The following is a 15877-nucleotide window of genomic DNA, read 5'->3' as shown; positions in this document are numbered from 1 at the left end:
GTTACATAACCTTTATACCCCTGACTTTTGTATAAAATTCTAAGTTCCAAAACGATTTTTTATTTTTTTAAAAAAATAAAAATCAAGGACATTTTGATCTTTTTTTGTATTTTTAACAGCTAAAATTAACGAAAAGATTCTAATTGAGAGTAATTAAAAGTTCAGTAGTCCAAAATGAGAGATTTGAAAGTTCAAGGGGAATGTGTAAAATTAGATGAAAGTTTAAGAGGCCAAAGTGAGGTTTCCTCTTTTTTTTTTTTTTTTCTTTTTCCCGTCTCTCTCCTCTTTCAAGCCTCTCCACAGCAAGTACCCTTTATTTTTGCTATGGAAACTGCAAGAACCAATGGCCTCTAATCAATTGTTAGACGCCGGAATGTGATTCCCCTGATCAATACAGAATGACCACTTCTATCTTGGTTTGAATTAGTGGAGCCAAATGTATTAACTCACTTTTACATTTGATGTTAAACGGTGAGTTAATACATGGACAAAATGCATTTAAAACATATTTTTCAGTTGGTTATAACTTATATAAGAACCCTTCACTTGCTGAATCTTTTATACCGTTTAAAACAATTCATCTATGTAGGTGAAAATGGATAACCCCGTTAAGATTGAAGGCCCCCTATAATAATCTATCCTAAAAAATAATTATGTTATTAATTTCAATTATGCTAGCGGCCAAGGCAAGCTAATAACGCTGAAATACACGGCATCGCTAATCCCCTAGTTTCTTCACTTCTTTTAGTCATTTATGGTAGTATCTGGTATGAATGGAGGCCAAAGCCTATAGCAACTACATCATAGTCCTGGAACAGTGGCAAGACCGTGGTGCTTAATATCTAAGACATTGCGGCAGAGGGCGGGTAACAAAGTGTCATCTGATCCCACTGGTGAACATATCTGGCCAACGTCGGCGCGTGTGCTACCTCAAAGAATATATCCAGCCATGGTTTAAGGATCCACACCTACGTAGATTACCATCGTTGTAAGCTTCATGCAGGAGGTTGAACACAATTAAAATTGAGGGAAATTTGTCTAACCTTCTCGCCAAGCTATAATTGCGTTGGACAGCTTGCCAAATGAAAAGTTCAAGATTTCGTGGATCCATAGTAATCAATATAGCATCCTGGCTGGAAACAATCAAGTTATGAGTATGTAAAGTCCTGTTTCAGATTTCCTCTGAAGTAGAATAAAAGGGAGATTTTTTCCTTTTTTAATATATACCTTTTATCAACTTCCAATCCCATCATTCAGTCACGGTATTGATACAAATCATGAAGAATAGCGATACAAATAGTAACCGACTGGCATTCAAATCGGCTTTTGATCAGCAACCAATTGTCCAGAAAAAGTTCACATCTTTCAATTTGGCCATGTGACATTCTAAAAGATCATTATGGTCACATTCCATTGAAGGAAAAGCCTAAGCGGGGAAAAAGTAGACAAATGTCAAGCCATATCATCTATATTTACTTTTTTCAAACACTCCGCAACAAGAATAGTCCAACACTCAAATCCTTCACACCTACTCGCTTGACAAAATTCTGGTCTAGTCCACAGTTCAGGCAACAAAAATTACCTGGAATGGAACCACATCACTGCAACTGGGAATTCTACTATTACCTTCAAGTCACATATCGGATACAGACCAAAGATATGCTTCCGTTTCTGTAGCTCGTTTCTCATTCGTCCTTTTAAACAATCCCTTCTCAAATCCTACAAGATGCAAAATAAAATCAATTAATCAATTCTAAATGCTAAACATACTTCTGTAAATCCTTTTTTGTTTCTTTGGTGTAAGTTTCCATAGCTTAATGGAAAATTATATATAAAACATTTGACAAGTGAACTGACCATTACTACGGTCAACTCCATCCCAATGTCTCCCTGGTCGTATACCATATCGATTTGGTGCAGCATCCAATCCTCTTTTTAACCAGCTGTGATTGGGAATGTCTTGAGGAATAATAAACCCTGATTCTTTCATCTGCTCGTTATCCCCTAGGTTCGGGAGATTCAATTCAGGATGCTTTTTCTGCAAATCTCAAGGAGATATGTTGAATCAGCATTAACTACTTTAATTTCAGAACAAAAAATAAGCAAGTCAATTACTTACCTTCACCAAATGCGCCATGGGATCACCCCATCTTAATCTCTCTTTCATCATGTTGTCGAGTTCCGGATCATCTCTACAGACCAGGAACGCATTGATTAATTCCTAAAATAGCAACTAGGTGTACACAAAGGAAGACAGGAAAATGAATGTAACGATAGTGCCTTTATTGAACAGAAGATGTATAGATATGCAGTCAAGCACAGCTAATATATTATTCATCAAATCATCTTTTTGTTACCATAAGTAATCTATAATCAGTAAAGGACCCCAAATTTAGTCGGGCACCACAGAGAACAGGCCAGAACCTGTATTTGCACCCACTTATTGTGCTGGATTACATTAACAGTCATAAACACCAATTACAACGGCTTTTCCCCACCTATAAGATCTTCTAAACACATGGTAAAAAATATGCCCAAATATTTGTGGCATGATAAAATGTCTAAAAATACTATATAAAAAATTTGTCACCATGACTATACTGGAAAAAGCAAAATATGTCATTGAAAACACAGAACACGTTTAAATGAAAAAGGCACCTTGATATCTGACATCTTTAGTTTTACCTGGTTCGTGCAAATGGTTTGTCCTTCTCAAGTTCCAACTCCTGCAACCTACCTTCAGCTTCCCGCTTTTGAGCCAAGCCCTTGCCCCATTCCAACTTTACCTCCTGATAAAAACACACAGCAAATGAATATTAACTCTCCTTCTACAAGAAACAGATAAAAGTTTATTTTTCAAGGAAAGAAGCTTTAAACTCAAGCTACAACACAGCAGAAAGAGAAATTAAAACTTGCTCACTAATTCCCCAAGTCCTCAACCAAGATGCACTTAACATATCTAGAAGCCTTTACTTCTCATTCCCCCATACTGGAATAGAATTTCTTCACCGAGTAGTATTGATAACCACCAAGTCTCTTTGAGAATTAACAGAATAACTATAGCAACACTAATAAAGTCTCTCAAGATATGAAAAAAGGATGAGGAAAACGAGAACTTTCATAGCTTTGATGAACATCATCACATTGCAGTTGGCACAAGACTGGTTCTCTCCCCACCACAATTAAGTCCTCACAAACAATTGGAAAAAATAAAAAAATAAAAAATTAATCCTCAGCTCACACACATCCACAGGGGCATAGGCCCCATACCCCAACTAGCCCTTATCCCTCACAACCCAACTGGCAACATTTCTATCCTTGACAAAAATTTAACATGATTTTTTTTTTTGATAAGTAAAAATTTAACATGATATTTAATCATTAGTCAAAATCAAAGATCCATAATTTTAGAATAAAATGAAAAGCTTATTCAGCCAAAGCTAAAATAGACATCACATAACTGAAGAAAGACTAGGAGCATCAATTATTGCTCCCAAATGGTTGTCCAGACATCCACTCATGACAAATAATTTTTTTTTTTATAAGTAATGTATATTCATTCAAATCATAGAGGGGTGCAACCCTAGTACATAGGGATTATACAAGAGAACCCTTAAATTATAGAAAAAGAAGAACATAACTCCAAAAACTCAGAAAAATTAGAGACATGGACACTATTCCAGGCCACTTTCCATGTTTGTAGCATCATCTTCTTTACGATTCATATGTATACAAATAAATAGAAGGAAAACTTTCTGCCAAGTCATATCTATACCATTCAACTTTGTGGATGAGTTCAAAATGTCCTATTTAAAGAATAAACATTAAATTTATAATACAATATAATATGACACCTGACATATTCAAAAGAGAACCACCATAAAGTTCCTCAGACATAGATCACTTGGAAAGTGTTCATTTTTATATATATATACAAGTAATTGAAATATTATTAAAAGCGCAAAGCACAATCTAGGTACACATGAAGTATACAGGAGAAATGCTTATCTAGAAGGAGAAAAAGAACACAAAAAAAAAACCTTGGAAAGTGTTCCCTTTTAAAAGCAGATTTTTTTTGCAACAGTCTAAAGTGAATAACTCCCAATACTTAAATTTCCTATATGTATAGAAATAGAATCTTCACCACCCCCCCATCATGAAAGAAGAAATGTCAAAAAGGCCGCAAACATGGCTAAAAAGGAAATCTAAAGGTTGATAATTTGAAGCTGTTACTCTTGTGTTAATGCTTTAATATAAGCAATCTAAAACAGGGAAACTTTGTGTCACATTCAAGACACAAAATTTCTTGATTACCACAAAATACACACACACACACACACACACATACACACACATAGAATTTGCCATATTAAAGGTTCAGCCACTAGGATGTGTAATTTTTATAACAAAAGTTATTACTAAAATTTCTTTTGGTAAATAAAGCAAATTTATTAAAAGCTGCAAGAAGCGCAACCCAAGTACATAGGAAATATATAAGATAAAAACACCCAGCAAGATCAAGAACAAGGAAAAAGATCACAAAAATCATGCATGACAGTTATTATTAAAATATGGTCAATTATATTGATAAGAATAATTTCTGTGGATTCTGGATCATGACACAATTCACTAGTCAAACATGACTCACTATATCACAACTCAAGCATGACATATTCAAGGTTCTATTCCAAAGTACCTTGGGTTTCTCTTCTACTTTTACTTTCTGCCTTGATTTGAGGAACTCTTCCTTCGATATACGCTCTCCTGCAGCATTGACGAGTGAGACAAAGCTTGCATGCACCACCAAGCTAGACATAACATTAAAAAATTAACAAAAAAGACTTTTCTTGACCTTTTATCCTATCACGATATACAGGTTCCGCCCCTCGACCACTTATAGAAGGATCCATCTTGTTAAACCTACACAGAGGAACAAATATCAGACACAATAAACAACTTACATTTACTAAACCAAAAATTAAAAAAAGAGCATAATAATATAAACCTCAAATCTATATTCCTATTTGTGGCCGTGTTTATTAGAGTAATAATACATAAAAGAACTGATCACTGACCACAGTAATATTCTACATTAATCCATAACTCTATTTCCTTGCCCCATACTAAAAGGAAAGAAAAATAATCATACACCATAATTCAGACAAAATTCTAATCACATACAAGCAGACCAGATAGACTTTATATATAGTGAGGATTGTAAATCATGACCGTTTATGCCAATGCCTAATGCACATACACTCACAGACAAGTATCTGTAGCTTCCCCTTATAGAGGGCAAAGCCAATTTTGACCATTATGGAAACTACGTAACCAATGCATGCGTTTGTAAGCTTAATACTGTAAATGCTGACTGTTAGAGAAGATCATATATGCAGCCTCAATGAATCCTGAAGGAGGATTCCATACAGCCTACCTTCCTAGCCTGGGCACAATTAACGCAGACCCTGTTGCTAACCATGCAAATGGGAACTTATCCAAAGGTTGCATGCAACAATGCTCATCAAGAAAAACTTAAATATCACTCTACTGCAGCATTGGATGAGTACACCATCGGAACAAGAGGTCAGCAGAAGTTTGTTGATTTTATGTAAAGTCTCATTGCTAGCTACAAGAGAAACCAAACGTTCTAACAGCATGATACAAAACACAAATTATATATGGCAACTAAGCTCACGATGGATTGGTTTTGAATGTGATATAAGACAAAAAAATTTGAAATGAAATATTTAAAATGACTCAATAAAGATGGTAAGCATAATTCATTGACCATGAAAGTGACATCATCAGAGTGAATTTAAAAAGAAATGTGAAATTTCAACATCATAAAGTAGTTGTATACCTCAACCAATCATTCTTCTTAGTTCTAGCAATCTCTTCACTGATGTCTTGACCAGAAACCAGGCCTGTTTTTTGTTGCTCTTTCACTGCAACTTCCTTTCGGCTTTTCCTTGGTGGAGAAAGGTCTGTCGGCAAAGATGCACCTGAAGCATTGGTTTCGATTCGATGTCTACGTGGAGGGGAAAGATCAGGCGGCCCATTTCTCCCAACATCCTTCCGGCTTTTCCTTGGAGGTGAAAGGTCTGACCCCAGGGAAGCGCGGAAGTCATCTTGATATGGAGAATCACGACGACCCCGTCGAGGAGGAGAAATGTCAAGTGATGGTGATGGTGTACGATGACGCTTCTGCTGCTGCCGTGGAGGTGACAAATCAGCATCTGCTTTGTCAGATTCTAAAGGCCTCACTCCATGTTCTGATGAAGGTGTGTCATTCCAAACCCTCCGTTTGCGAGGTGGAGACATATCAGAGTTCAGGTCAGTGGAATATGTACGCTTTGTATCACGTTCAGGTGATGGAGTATGGTGGTGTTTCCGCCACTGCCGTGCAGGTGACAAATCGGTGTTATCTCTGCCAGAATCTGAAGGCTTCAGTTCAGGTTCTGGTGAAGGTGTGTCGTTCCGAACCCTTTGTTTACGAGGTGGTGACATATCAGAATACGGGTCACTAGATTTCCCATGTTTAGGAGAGAGTGGAACCCAACCACTTCCATCATCTGATATGGCATTATATGGACGCCTGGCCCTCAGTTGTTCGAGCCTCCTCATCCGCTTAACCTCAATGTCCTCATCAACTTGTGGCTTCTCTTCATCTACATAAAACATTAGAAAATGATCATCACCATAATAACATGCATAACCCAGAATGGCAAACCATATAACACAAACAGAACATGATGACTTTTTACCATCTGAATCTTCATTTTCCTCTGCAAGATTTACTGGTTTCTGCCAAACTGGATCTTCATCCACAACTAAAACGCCCCTCGCATCTGGTTTACTTTCAACCTTCTTTTTCCTCTTCTTCTTTTTCTGCTCTTCTTCACCATTGCTCACATATCTTTTTAGATATTCTTTAAGGGACTTGGGTCCCGAAGTTGAAACCGCCGCCATTGCTCAATATCAATGAAATTCCTAAAATCGAAGTAGATTCTTATTATAGAGCTTAATTTCATGCCAAATATAAAGTTACTCCAGTAGGTTTCCTAGCAACATCAAAAGGGTTTTTAGCTCCTCTACTACTGCCAAAACCCAAGCAAACTCTATTAATGGGCTACAATTGCCTATTTCAGCATTTTAACTATATTTTGGAATTTTCCACAGGCGCAAAAAATCAAACACAAACCAGGCAATAGCAAAATCAAGTTGAATCCAATTTCAATCAGACGATTTTGAAGAAAACAGTCAAAAGCCATCTTTTGTGTCAAAGAAGAACGAAGAAAAAAGGTGTGAAAGACAAAAATAAGTTAAATAACCACTAAATCAATTTCCCACAAAAAAAAAAAAAAAAAACCCAGCAACCCAATCACTAACCTGTGCTGGACAAAGAGAGGAAGAAACAATTAAAGAAAACCCATCAAATTTCACCCAGGAAAAATTGAAAATTTATCTATAAAAGTCATAGAAAGGATCCTAAATCAATTTCCCACAAAAAAACTCAGCAATACCCAATCACTAACCTGTGCTGGACAAAGAGAGGAAGAAACAATTAAAGAAAACCCATCAAATTTCACCCAGGAAAAATTGAAAATTTATCTATAAAAGTCATAGAAAGGATCCTAAATCAATTTCCCACAAAAAAACTCAGCAATACCCAATCACTAACCTGTGCTGGACAAAGAGAGGAAGAAACAATTAAAGAAAACCCATCAAATTTCACCCAGGAAAAATCATACCCAAACTTGTTAAAAATCATACAAAGAAACCAATCATCCAAAGGTCAATACTTTACCACTAAATCAACTTCCCACACAAACACACACACAAAAAAAAAAAAACCCAGCAATAGCAATACTCAATCACTAACCTGAGGAAGCAATATCCAGCAATAGCTATCTTTAGTTTGTTTCTCAGCCTCCCTCTATCTTAGCATCTCACTCTCCGCTCGTCTCTCTCGATCTTTCTCTCTGTTCTAGACAAAGAGAGGAAGAAATTAACAAAGAAATAGGAGGGGAAGTGGGAGTAGTTGCATTAAAAAGACAAAAATGTACAAACAACTTTTCAAGTTCTTTTTATTCAAGAAGGTCAAAATAGTCATTTTACTCTCAAACAAAATTTTTACTGTTCCTGTGGAATCGGTGCTTTTATTATAGCTTCAAGATTAAGATAAAAGACAAAAATATCCACACAACTTTTTAAATGTATTAGATTCATGAAGGGCAAATTAGTAGTTTCGCAATCTAAAGAAATGTCAAAAGACAAAAATAACCTTATCTAACCAAATCATGATGAACAAAGAGTAAGGGTAAAATAATAGTAAAATAATAAATTTAAAGTGCAAAAGAAAAATCATCGTTTGCTTGCATTCCCACTTTTTATATATCTTTAAGTAAAGATATTAGATGTATATATGTGTGTTTATTAATTTATGTAAGCATTAAGCACCGGGATCCTAACAATAGCTGGAAAATTGCTCATCAAATTTTTTTTTAAATCTTAGCCATTGAATCTCATCTAAGGGTCTAGAAGCTGCCGTGTGTCTCACTAATTAAAAAATAATAAAATATCTTTTAAATTTCTAAAAATATATATAATAAAATAATAAAAATATATGGAGTGGCCGACCACCCCACCTAAGACATGAGAGCCACCCCCAAGGGCCAGTTGGGGCCACCCCATGGCCCTAGGGGTGGCCGAGTATTATAGGGAAAAATTCTCTGCCTCATTGAGAAATCACAGTTGGCTGGCCATTAGTGAAGGATAATTGGATAATTTGCTCATGCTCTTTGCTCTGTTGAAGATGTAAGGGAATAAAGGTATTGGGGACAAATTGATGACATGGATAATAAACAAAAACTGAGCACAAATTGAAAGCTTTTAATGTGCATGATTCTTCTTCCCACTAACTTATAAATTAACATTAATGCTGGCAAAACATGTTGGTACACAAGCATCAATAGGCTATAGAAGATTATATTAGGCTTGGGGAATGGGTGAGACCAGCTAACAGATAAATTGCATTATAGCAGAGAACAAATTATCTACTCAATATGGTGAAAATATGTGTGATGGGGAGGCTTTGTCTCTCTATATGCTAGATTAAGGTATCTGATGACATGGATAATAAATCAGCTGACTGTACACTACAAATTAGTCCTGACGCTATTACTCTCACCTTGGGAACATCCTTAGCATAATAACATAGAATTAAGAGTTGTGAAATGCTTGACTTGGTTCTCAGACCCATTGCCCTGTTCAGAGAAAGATTTGTTCATTATGGTTGAATCTCAGGCCCTCTAGCAAGGTATTTGTTATTTCTTTTCAAATTTCTTACTATCACTTCTCTCTCTCTCTCTCTCTCTCTCTCTCTCCCTCTTTCCTCGATGCAGGTAATGAAAGTCCATTTTCTTTTACTTTAATTTTAAGAGTCAAGGGTATATACGTAGTTTTTACCCATCAGATAAACGTTTTAGGATTTTATTATGTTCTTATGTTTTATGTGTGGGTTTCACTAGTTACAATGTGTCCCTAAACTTAAAAAAGTTACAATTGACTCTCTAAAGTTACAATGTGGGTTTCACTAGGACAGTACCTTTTTTTTTTTTTTTTTGGATGAATAAGTAAAATTTCATTCGACACTAGAAACAAACTAAACAACCAGCTACAACAGCTTACACACAACAAAGGAGCCTACAAACAGGCTCCTTACAAACCCAACTAGAAACTCCTCAACCAGAGACTAACTAATACAAACATCCAGCTTCTAAACTCAGAAACTAGGACAGTACCTACCTATAATCTTTATGGAAAAAAGAAAGGTTCCCCTATTCTAAGATGTTCCATCAGATGCTGAAACCATTTTTCTACTTCTTTTAATTTTTCATCAACTAATTGGACTTTTAATCCTTCTTATTTGACTTATCTTTTTAATCTACTTTTTTTTTTTTTTTGCAAGTATTTGATCAACTGATTGGAGTGTACCATCAGATGCTGAAACCATTTATCTTCTTGATTGGAGTGTACGAACTCAGAGTTCTATTCCCATAGCAATATCCTCTCCAATCTCTCCCATAGCATTATGGCTGAAGATGTGAGGTTTTTGGCCATCCCCCAAAAATCACCAAATCAAAACTCCTCTCGAAACCCAATTGGTTTGACAGCCAGAACATTTCAATTCAACCACAAAACCTCCAAAATCAAACCCCAAGATTTGCAATCAATTAATCAACTACAACTGAACAAGAACACCTAATCAACCCTTCAATCACCGAAACAAATACCCAAATTGATTTAAGCTTCATCAACCACAATCACCCGAAATCAATATGAAACAGAGACCGAAATAACGAATCTAAATCACAATACATGTCAATTTAAGACCCACAAAGAAATAAGTACCAAATCACAAAACACATCAAATGAAACCCTATCTTCTTCCAAAACAAACCGAGAGATGAGAGATAGAAATACAGAGAGAGGGCGAGAGATGAGAGATAGAAGAGATGGAGAGAGATACCTGGAATCGAGAGACTGAACGGCCGCGATTCACAAATAAACCCTAAGAAACTTATTTCGTAAAACCCCTAATTTTTAAAACAATCGTTGACGAGCTGTGAGCCGGATAGGAGAAGGTTTTGAGCTGGAAGTGACGAACTGGAACGAAGAAGACGAAGTTCTTGGCCTTCGCCGTCTCCGGCCGTCGGTGAGAGGAGAGGGAAGAAAAAAGAGGAGAAAGAGAGAGGGGGAGATGAAAGATTTTTGTATGAAGAGAGCAAACTGAGATGAGCAGAGGGGAGGCGGTTACGAATTTGGGTGAAGAGAGAGATTGATTTCAAGAATAAATGTTTTTTTTTTTTTTTTTTCAGTATTTGGCAGACACTTGAATCTCTCCTCAAGAAACAGCATTGACGGAAGTCTCATATGTTTGTCGTGCAAGGGTGTTTTTGAAAGCAAAATGGCAAGTTTAGCTGGATTTTTTTTTAATTAGATTTTTTTTTTTCCAAAAATTTTATTTTAATAACTTAAACTTAATAAAATGATGTCGATTTAAATTTTTCATCTATTTTGACCGTGCTGATTAATGGAGTGGCCAAATTATAATTAATTGGTAGTTTGAGGTTATTTTGTTACATTTTGAACATTAAGAGGTTAAATTACAAATGACTGAGTTGAGTTAGGCCATTTTATATTTTTCCTTTTTTTAAAAATAAAACAAAAAACAAAAAGCTGTTTCTTAAGTTTTGATCCATGTAGCTAGAATTTTGGAACAAAATTGTGTTTTTAAAAATCTTTGGGCCCAATTGAGTTTATGAGAGATTGATTAGTAATTAGGCCATAGATGGTCTTAGTTAGATGAAAGGGCCCAATCGGGTCATCTTGACTCGTCCCCCGAAAAGTGAAGCTCAGGCCCATTAAGTTTTTTTTTTCCTCTATTAGCTCAGGCCCATCAAATTGACGTGTGATACATCTGACCCAAAATATTCATGGCTTCTAGACTACATCAATTTTAGTATCACAACGTTGTTGCAACAGCTCAAGACAACAAGTCCAAGCAAAAATTGCCTATATTTGCAAGCGAATCTGCCCTGTTTGTTTCGGAGGATTCTTGGTCTGTCTCGAAATCAAACGGGAAATTTTTGTTGCTTTCTTATTTTGAGGACTTTGACCGAAGTACGAGCTCAAATGTGCAACTTAATTATCAATTTATTCATAATTATCCCATGGCTCAAATTTTTTTCCTTTTTTAATGCTTATAAAAAAAAACTTAGAATAAATCCGATTACTGGGAGATGAATTGGGGTTTCGATAACTAATGAGAGTTCAAAATTTGATATGATTCGGGGACCAAAATCATTAAAAATTAATATCTTCGCATATCCATCATAAGTAGAATTTTCTATAGCGTGAAAACTATTACATACAATAATTATAACACAACCTTCTCTTTCATTACATATTAAGAAAAAAATAATAATAATAATACTGTTTACTATATATATATATATATCCCACTCTCTTGTTGCTGCCCGATATATCGAATTTTAGTATACAATAGTAGCATATATATGATATAAGACTGCGCCGATGAAGCTCTATAAAAGAAAGAAGTGGTCATACGTTGTTCCCCTAAGCTTGAGCTGCTTCAAGTTCAGCATGAGGACGTTGGGTGATGCAGATAACGATAAGATCAGGAATGGCTCGGAGGGTTTGACCGAACCAGAAGATAAAGCGCTTCAACAGATCCAGCAGAATTTCATACCAAGGTGATATGATTACGAGCATGGGAAAAACACCCCAGAAAAGTGATGATGAGAGAAAGAGGGAGGCTAGCAATGAAAGAGTGAGGGGAGCGGAGAAATCTCCAGGTCTCAAGCGAAGTCGCTCCACCGTGAGAGTAAGAGGGAGCTTGACGGAGGTGAAGAGGAAGAGTAGTGTGGCAATGGCAAGAGCCAGACATGCCATCATCACAAGTATCTCGTTATTCAAGTGAGGATGATCTGGAGCCAAAGGCTTGACGAGATTGATGAGTGGGGGAACCACATATCTCAAATCTACCACCAGATTCATATTCTCCATTTCTCCTCTGCTCTACTTTTTTTTCTTTTCTTTTTTCTAAGCAAAGAGGGGAACGGGTCTCTCCCGAAGAGAGAAAAGGAGAACAAGCCGGAATGCTCTGCTCTACTGCAAAGACAAAGGCGTGTCTCTCCTCTGCTCTACTGAAAATATTTAAAAGCGTTGGCTAGTGGTTTTGGGGAAAGAAAACGCGTGGATTTGTAGCGCCAAAATTCCACACGCTTTGTGGGGACAGTGGTTTTGCTTCAAATTCAAAACAGAGAATAAAAAGTTTATAATATGCTTTGTTTATCGTCACAGTGAATTTTTTTTTTAAAAAAAAAAACGTAAATAAATTTTTAAAAAAACAACTATATCCACAAAATAGCCATAAAGCTGGAAATATAAATAACTTTCCCTCATATCCAGTGGCGGAGCCAGCCATTCTATATTGGGGGTGTCGCTAAAATTTTTTTGGCGTCTTAAAAATTTTTTTCACCATAAAAATTTGGTAATTCACACAATATATGCATCACAAAAATATATTAAAAATATAACATTTCGACACTATATCAAAAAAACAGAAATACGAAGAAAAAAAAAAGTGTCTAGAATTTTTTGAGGATGCCGTTGGTTAAAACAATTTTTTGATGGTGCCGTGGGTTAAAACAAAAAAGAATTTTGAGGGTAAAAAAAATAGAATTTTTTGTAAAAAGATTTTTTTTTTTTTTTTTAGGGTTAAAAAAAATAAAATAATTAAAATCCTTGGGGTGCCGCATCCCGAAGGGGTAACGTGGCTCCGCCACTGCCCATACCAAACTATATTCACCCATAACAGTAAAATAAATAAATAAATAAATCTACACATAATTGCAAAAAAAAAGAGAGAGAACAGGGTGTGCCTCCCAGCCTCCCAGCCTCTTGCATTATGCAAATTGGTCAATTTTTTTTTTTTTTTTGAACAAATAATTGCATTATGCAAATTGGTCAATAAGGGCTTCCAGATTTGGTCCCACCCTTCCTCATCGTGAAGATGTGGAAATGTATTATATATCTTCACAAACTAAGGGTACTATGGTCATTTCAAGATGTGGAAATGTATAGAATCTTGATCACGACATTTGGGTCATATGGGTTTTGTAAAGCAAAAACATGAGATCTTTCTTTAATGGTTCAAGAGAGTAATACTACTGCATAAAATAAAATAAAATAAAAGAAGATTTCTCTTCATACTAATTTATTATATTTATTTTATATTGATTGCAGTGACATGTTTAAGTAATACTTTTTAAGTATTTGATATAAAAATATTACTTAAAACACATTACATCAATCGAAGTAAAATGAATGTAAAAAATAATATTACTCCGTACAAAATATAATATTGGAACTTGATTGTCCAATTTTGTAAAGTATATAGTGTAGTAATATATTTAGAATGAAGCTCAATTCTTTTTCATAAATTTTATATTTCAATCAAACCCATGAAATGAGAATACCATAGACAGATCCGGTGCATGTATATATACAAATAGAATTTTCAGAGCAAAAGACAATTCGTTATTTAGTGGGGTGCAAGATATTTGCTTTTGTATAGGCCTTTAAATGTCACCACATGCTTAGAAACAAAACGGTTCTGTTTGGGCCAAGTCGTTGCTGCATCCAACTGTTTCTCTTGGTATTCAGCCGCAGGATGTCCATAGCTTCCAGATTTCTGTTTTGGTTCTTTTCGATCAGATATGGCTCTCCCGTAACTCTCTTATTCATGGTGGATCCCATCCTGACCCGGAAGCTGTGTTGAAGAAGATTCGCACTACTACTCTCCACCATCTTCATGCATGGAAGTCTGGAGATGCCCTCTCTGCAGAATGGCTTTCCCCTCCTCCTGGTTCTCTTAAGGCTAATTTTGATGTGGCCATTAGGCCTAATTTTGCTGTAGCTGCAGCAACTCTCAGAGATCATGAAGGTAACTTCTTGGCTGTGTGCTCCAAAAAATTGCCGTCTATGGATGCTAATTTGGGTGAAGCTCATGGGGCTCTGTTGGCTACTTCTCTCGCTGTCTCAGTAGGTTGTTCCTCTTTGATTTTAGAGGGTGATTCCCTCCTGTCTATTGTAGCTATCAAAGACCCACACCTTTTCTCTGATTGGGTTTCGGCTCCTGTGATCTCTGATACTCTTGATCTTCTGCTCTCCATTCCTGTTTGGTCAGCTTTGAAGATTTCTCGTAGTGCAAATGTTTGTGCACATAATGTAGCTAGATGGGCCGCTTCCCACCATGTGTTTGGAAGCATTCCCACTTCTTCTTCTTTTCTTAGTTCTGTTCGTTTTAGGAGTGGCAAGGACCCTCCCTTGTAGCCCCTTTCCCTTTTCCTTTGTTTGATTAAAAAAAAAAAAAAAAAAAAACGTGAAAGGGTTGCCTGTGGGCCTTCATAGGTCTAAGTTTATTTATTTCTTTTGCATCTTTTTTTTTTTTTTCAAAAAATTAAAGTAATAATCAAATCATTAAAACCGAATTCTTTCTATTCCGTTTAAAAGATGGGTTTGGTATTATTCTCCTACATATATCTTGTTCATCTTTATTTTTTAAATCTATTATTGAATATGTGAAATTCATGTGTAGGTCACATAAATTTAATGATAAATTTATTCACCTCTCATGCGGAAATAGACGAGAGAAACCAAATATTTTTCTTCCGTTTAATTCAACAAATGTTGCCTTCTTACAACTGGCAACATATTTGCTGTCATGACATAGTACTCGCATGTAAGCAGGTATGAACTATATGTTGCAATTTGCTCTTTATTATTAATTTTGTCTTAAAATGCCCCAATACCTCAATTAAGAGGGATTTGTTCTGATTACTTTGAATGTGGTGTTGATTCTTGCAGAGAAAAATAAATGGCCATCAGCAAGTTCCAGGGCCTTTTTTGGTGTGGTTTCTTACAACTAATGTTGCTCTTATATAAGGAAAGAGTAACGCTAAAAATCACACATCTTTTCATAATTCAGCTTTAGTGATTTTGCTCTATTGCAGTAAAGAGTAATGCTAAAATTTACGCTTATTCTTTATATCTCCTTTTTTATCTTCTGGTTCCTTCTTGGAGAGGGTGAAAAACCTGCTTGTGTGGCAAGTGGAGGGACAAAACAAGATTCAATTCATATTCCATTTTGTTTCTAATTCATCAAGTTTTGAGAAGGTAATTAAAGTATCAAGTAATTACCCACATTTACAACGATCAATATCACAATATCAAAATCAAACTGGTCCAATAATAACCCAAAGTAATGATTAAATGATTAAATTTATCT

The 15877-nt window shown here is 35.7% G+C and overlaps 2 protein-coding genes across 5 annotated transcripts; one reads left to right on the top strand and one right to left on the bottom strand.

The window, feature by feature from the left end:
- Window positions 1-636: 636 nt before the first annotated feature.
- On the bottom strand, window positions 637-10930 carry LOC132173633 (uncharacterized). 4 transcript variants are annotated; one of them, XM_059585179.1, is made up of 13 exons: window positions 10532-10930; window positions 7883-7982; window positions 6765-6990; window positions 5861-6668; window positions 4853-4920; window positions 4697-4764; window positions 2686-2789; window positions 2120-2192; window positions 1858-2038; window positions 1627-1719; window positions 1228-1426; window positions 1044-1133; window positions 637-968 (listed from the first exon to the last, which is right to left on the bottom strand). In XM_059585179.1, the coding sequence occupies exons 3-10, from the start codon at window positions 6967-6969 to the stop codon at window positions 1634-1636; spliced, it is 1593 nt and encodes a 530-aa protein (XP_059441162.1). In that variant the 5' UTR covers window positions 6970-6990; window positions 7883-7982; window positions 10532-10930; the 3' UTR covers window positions 637-968; window positions 1044-1133; window positions 1228-1426; window positions 1627-1633. The 4 variants fall into 4 exon arrangements, with proteins under 4 accessions (XP_059441162.1, XP_059441160.1, XP_059441159.1 ...); XM_059585177.1 differs by having other exon boundaries at window positions 1228-1719; window positions 7883-7987; window positions 10532-10929; XM_059585176.1 differs by having other exon boundaries at window positions 1228-1719; window positions 10532-10929.
- A 2711-nt stretch (window positions 10931-13641) lies between these two features.
- On the top strand, window positions 13642-14922 carry LOC132174155 (uncharacterized). Its single transcript, XM_059585849.1, has 2 exons — window positions 13642-13665; window positions 14191-14922. Exons 1-2 carry the CDS (start codon window positions 13642-13644, stop codon window positions 14920-14922), a joined length of 756 nt encoding a protein of 251 aa, XP_059441832.1.
- The last annotated feature ends 955 nt before the right edge of the window (window positions 14923-15877 follow it).

The sequence above is a fragment of the Corylus avellana genome, chromosome ca3, assembly GCF_901000735.1.
Source record: "Corylus avellana chromosome ca3, CavTom2PMs-1.0".
In the NCBI taxonomy this organism is placed as follows: Eukaryota; Viridiplantae; Streptophyta; class Magnoliopsida; order Fagales; family Betulaceae; genus Corylus; species Corylus avellana.
The sequence above is the reverse complement of the archived record's forward strand: the minus strand, read 5'-3'. Positions and strand labels throughout refer to the sequence as shown.

Coding starts and splice junctions, on each gene's coding strand:
- LOC132173633 (XM_059585179.1), bottom strand. CDS start 6,969: ATGGCGGCGGTTTCAACTTCGGGACCCAAGTCCCTTAAAGAATATCTA. Junction 6,669..6,764: donor GGAAAATGAAGATTCAGATG/GTAAAAAGTCAT, acceptor TGTTTTATGTAG/ATGAAGAGAAGCCACAAGTT. Junction 2,790..4,696: donor AAGTAGAAGAGAAACCCAAG/GTACTTTGGAAT, acceptor TGTTTTTATCAG/GAGGTAAAGTTGGAATGGGG.
- LOC132174155 (XM_059585849.1), top strand. CDS start 13,642: ATGGTCATTTCAAGATGTGGAAAT. Junction 13,666..14,190: donor TCATTTCAAGATGTGGAAAT/GTATAGAATCTT, acceptor CCACATGCTTAG/AAACAAAACGGTTCTGTTTG.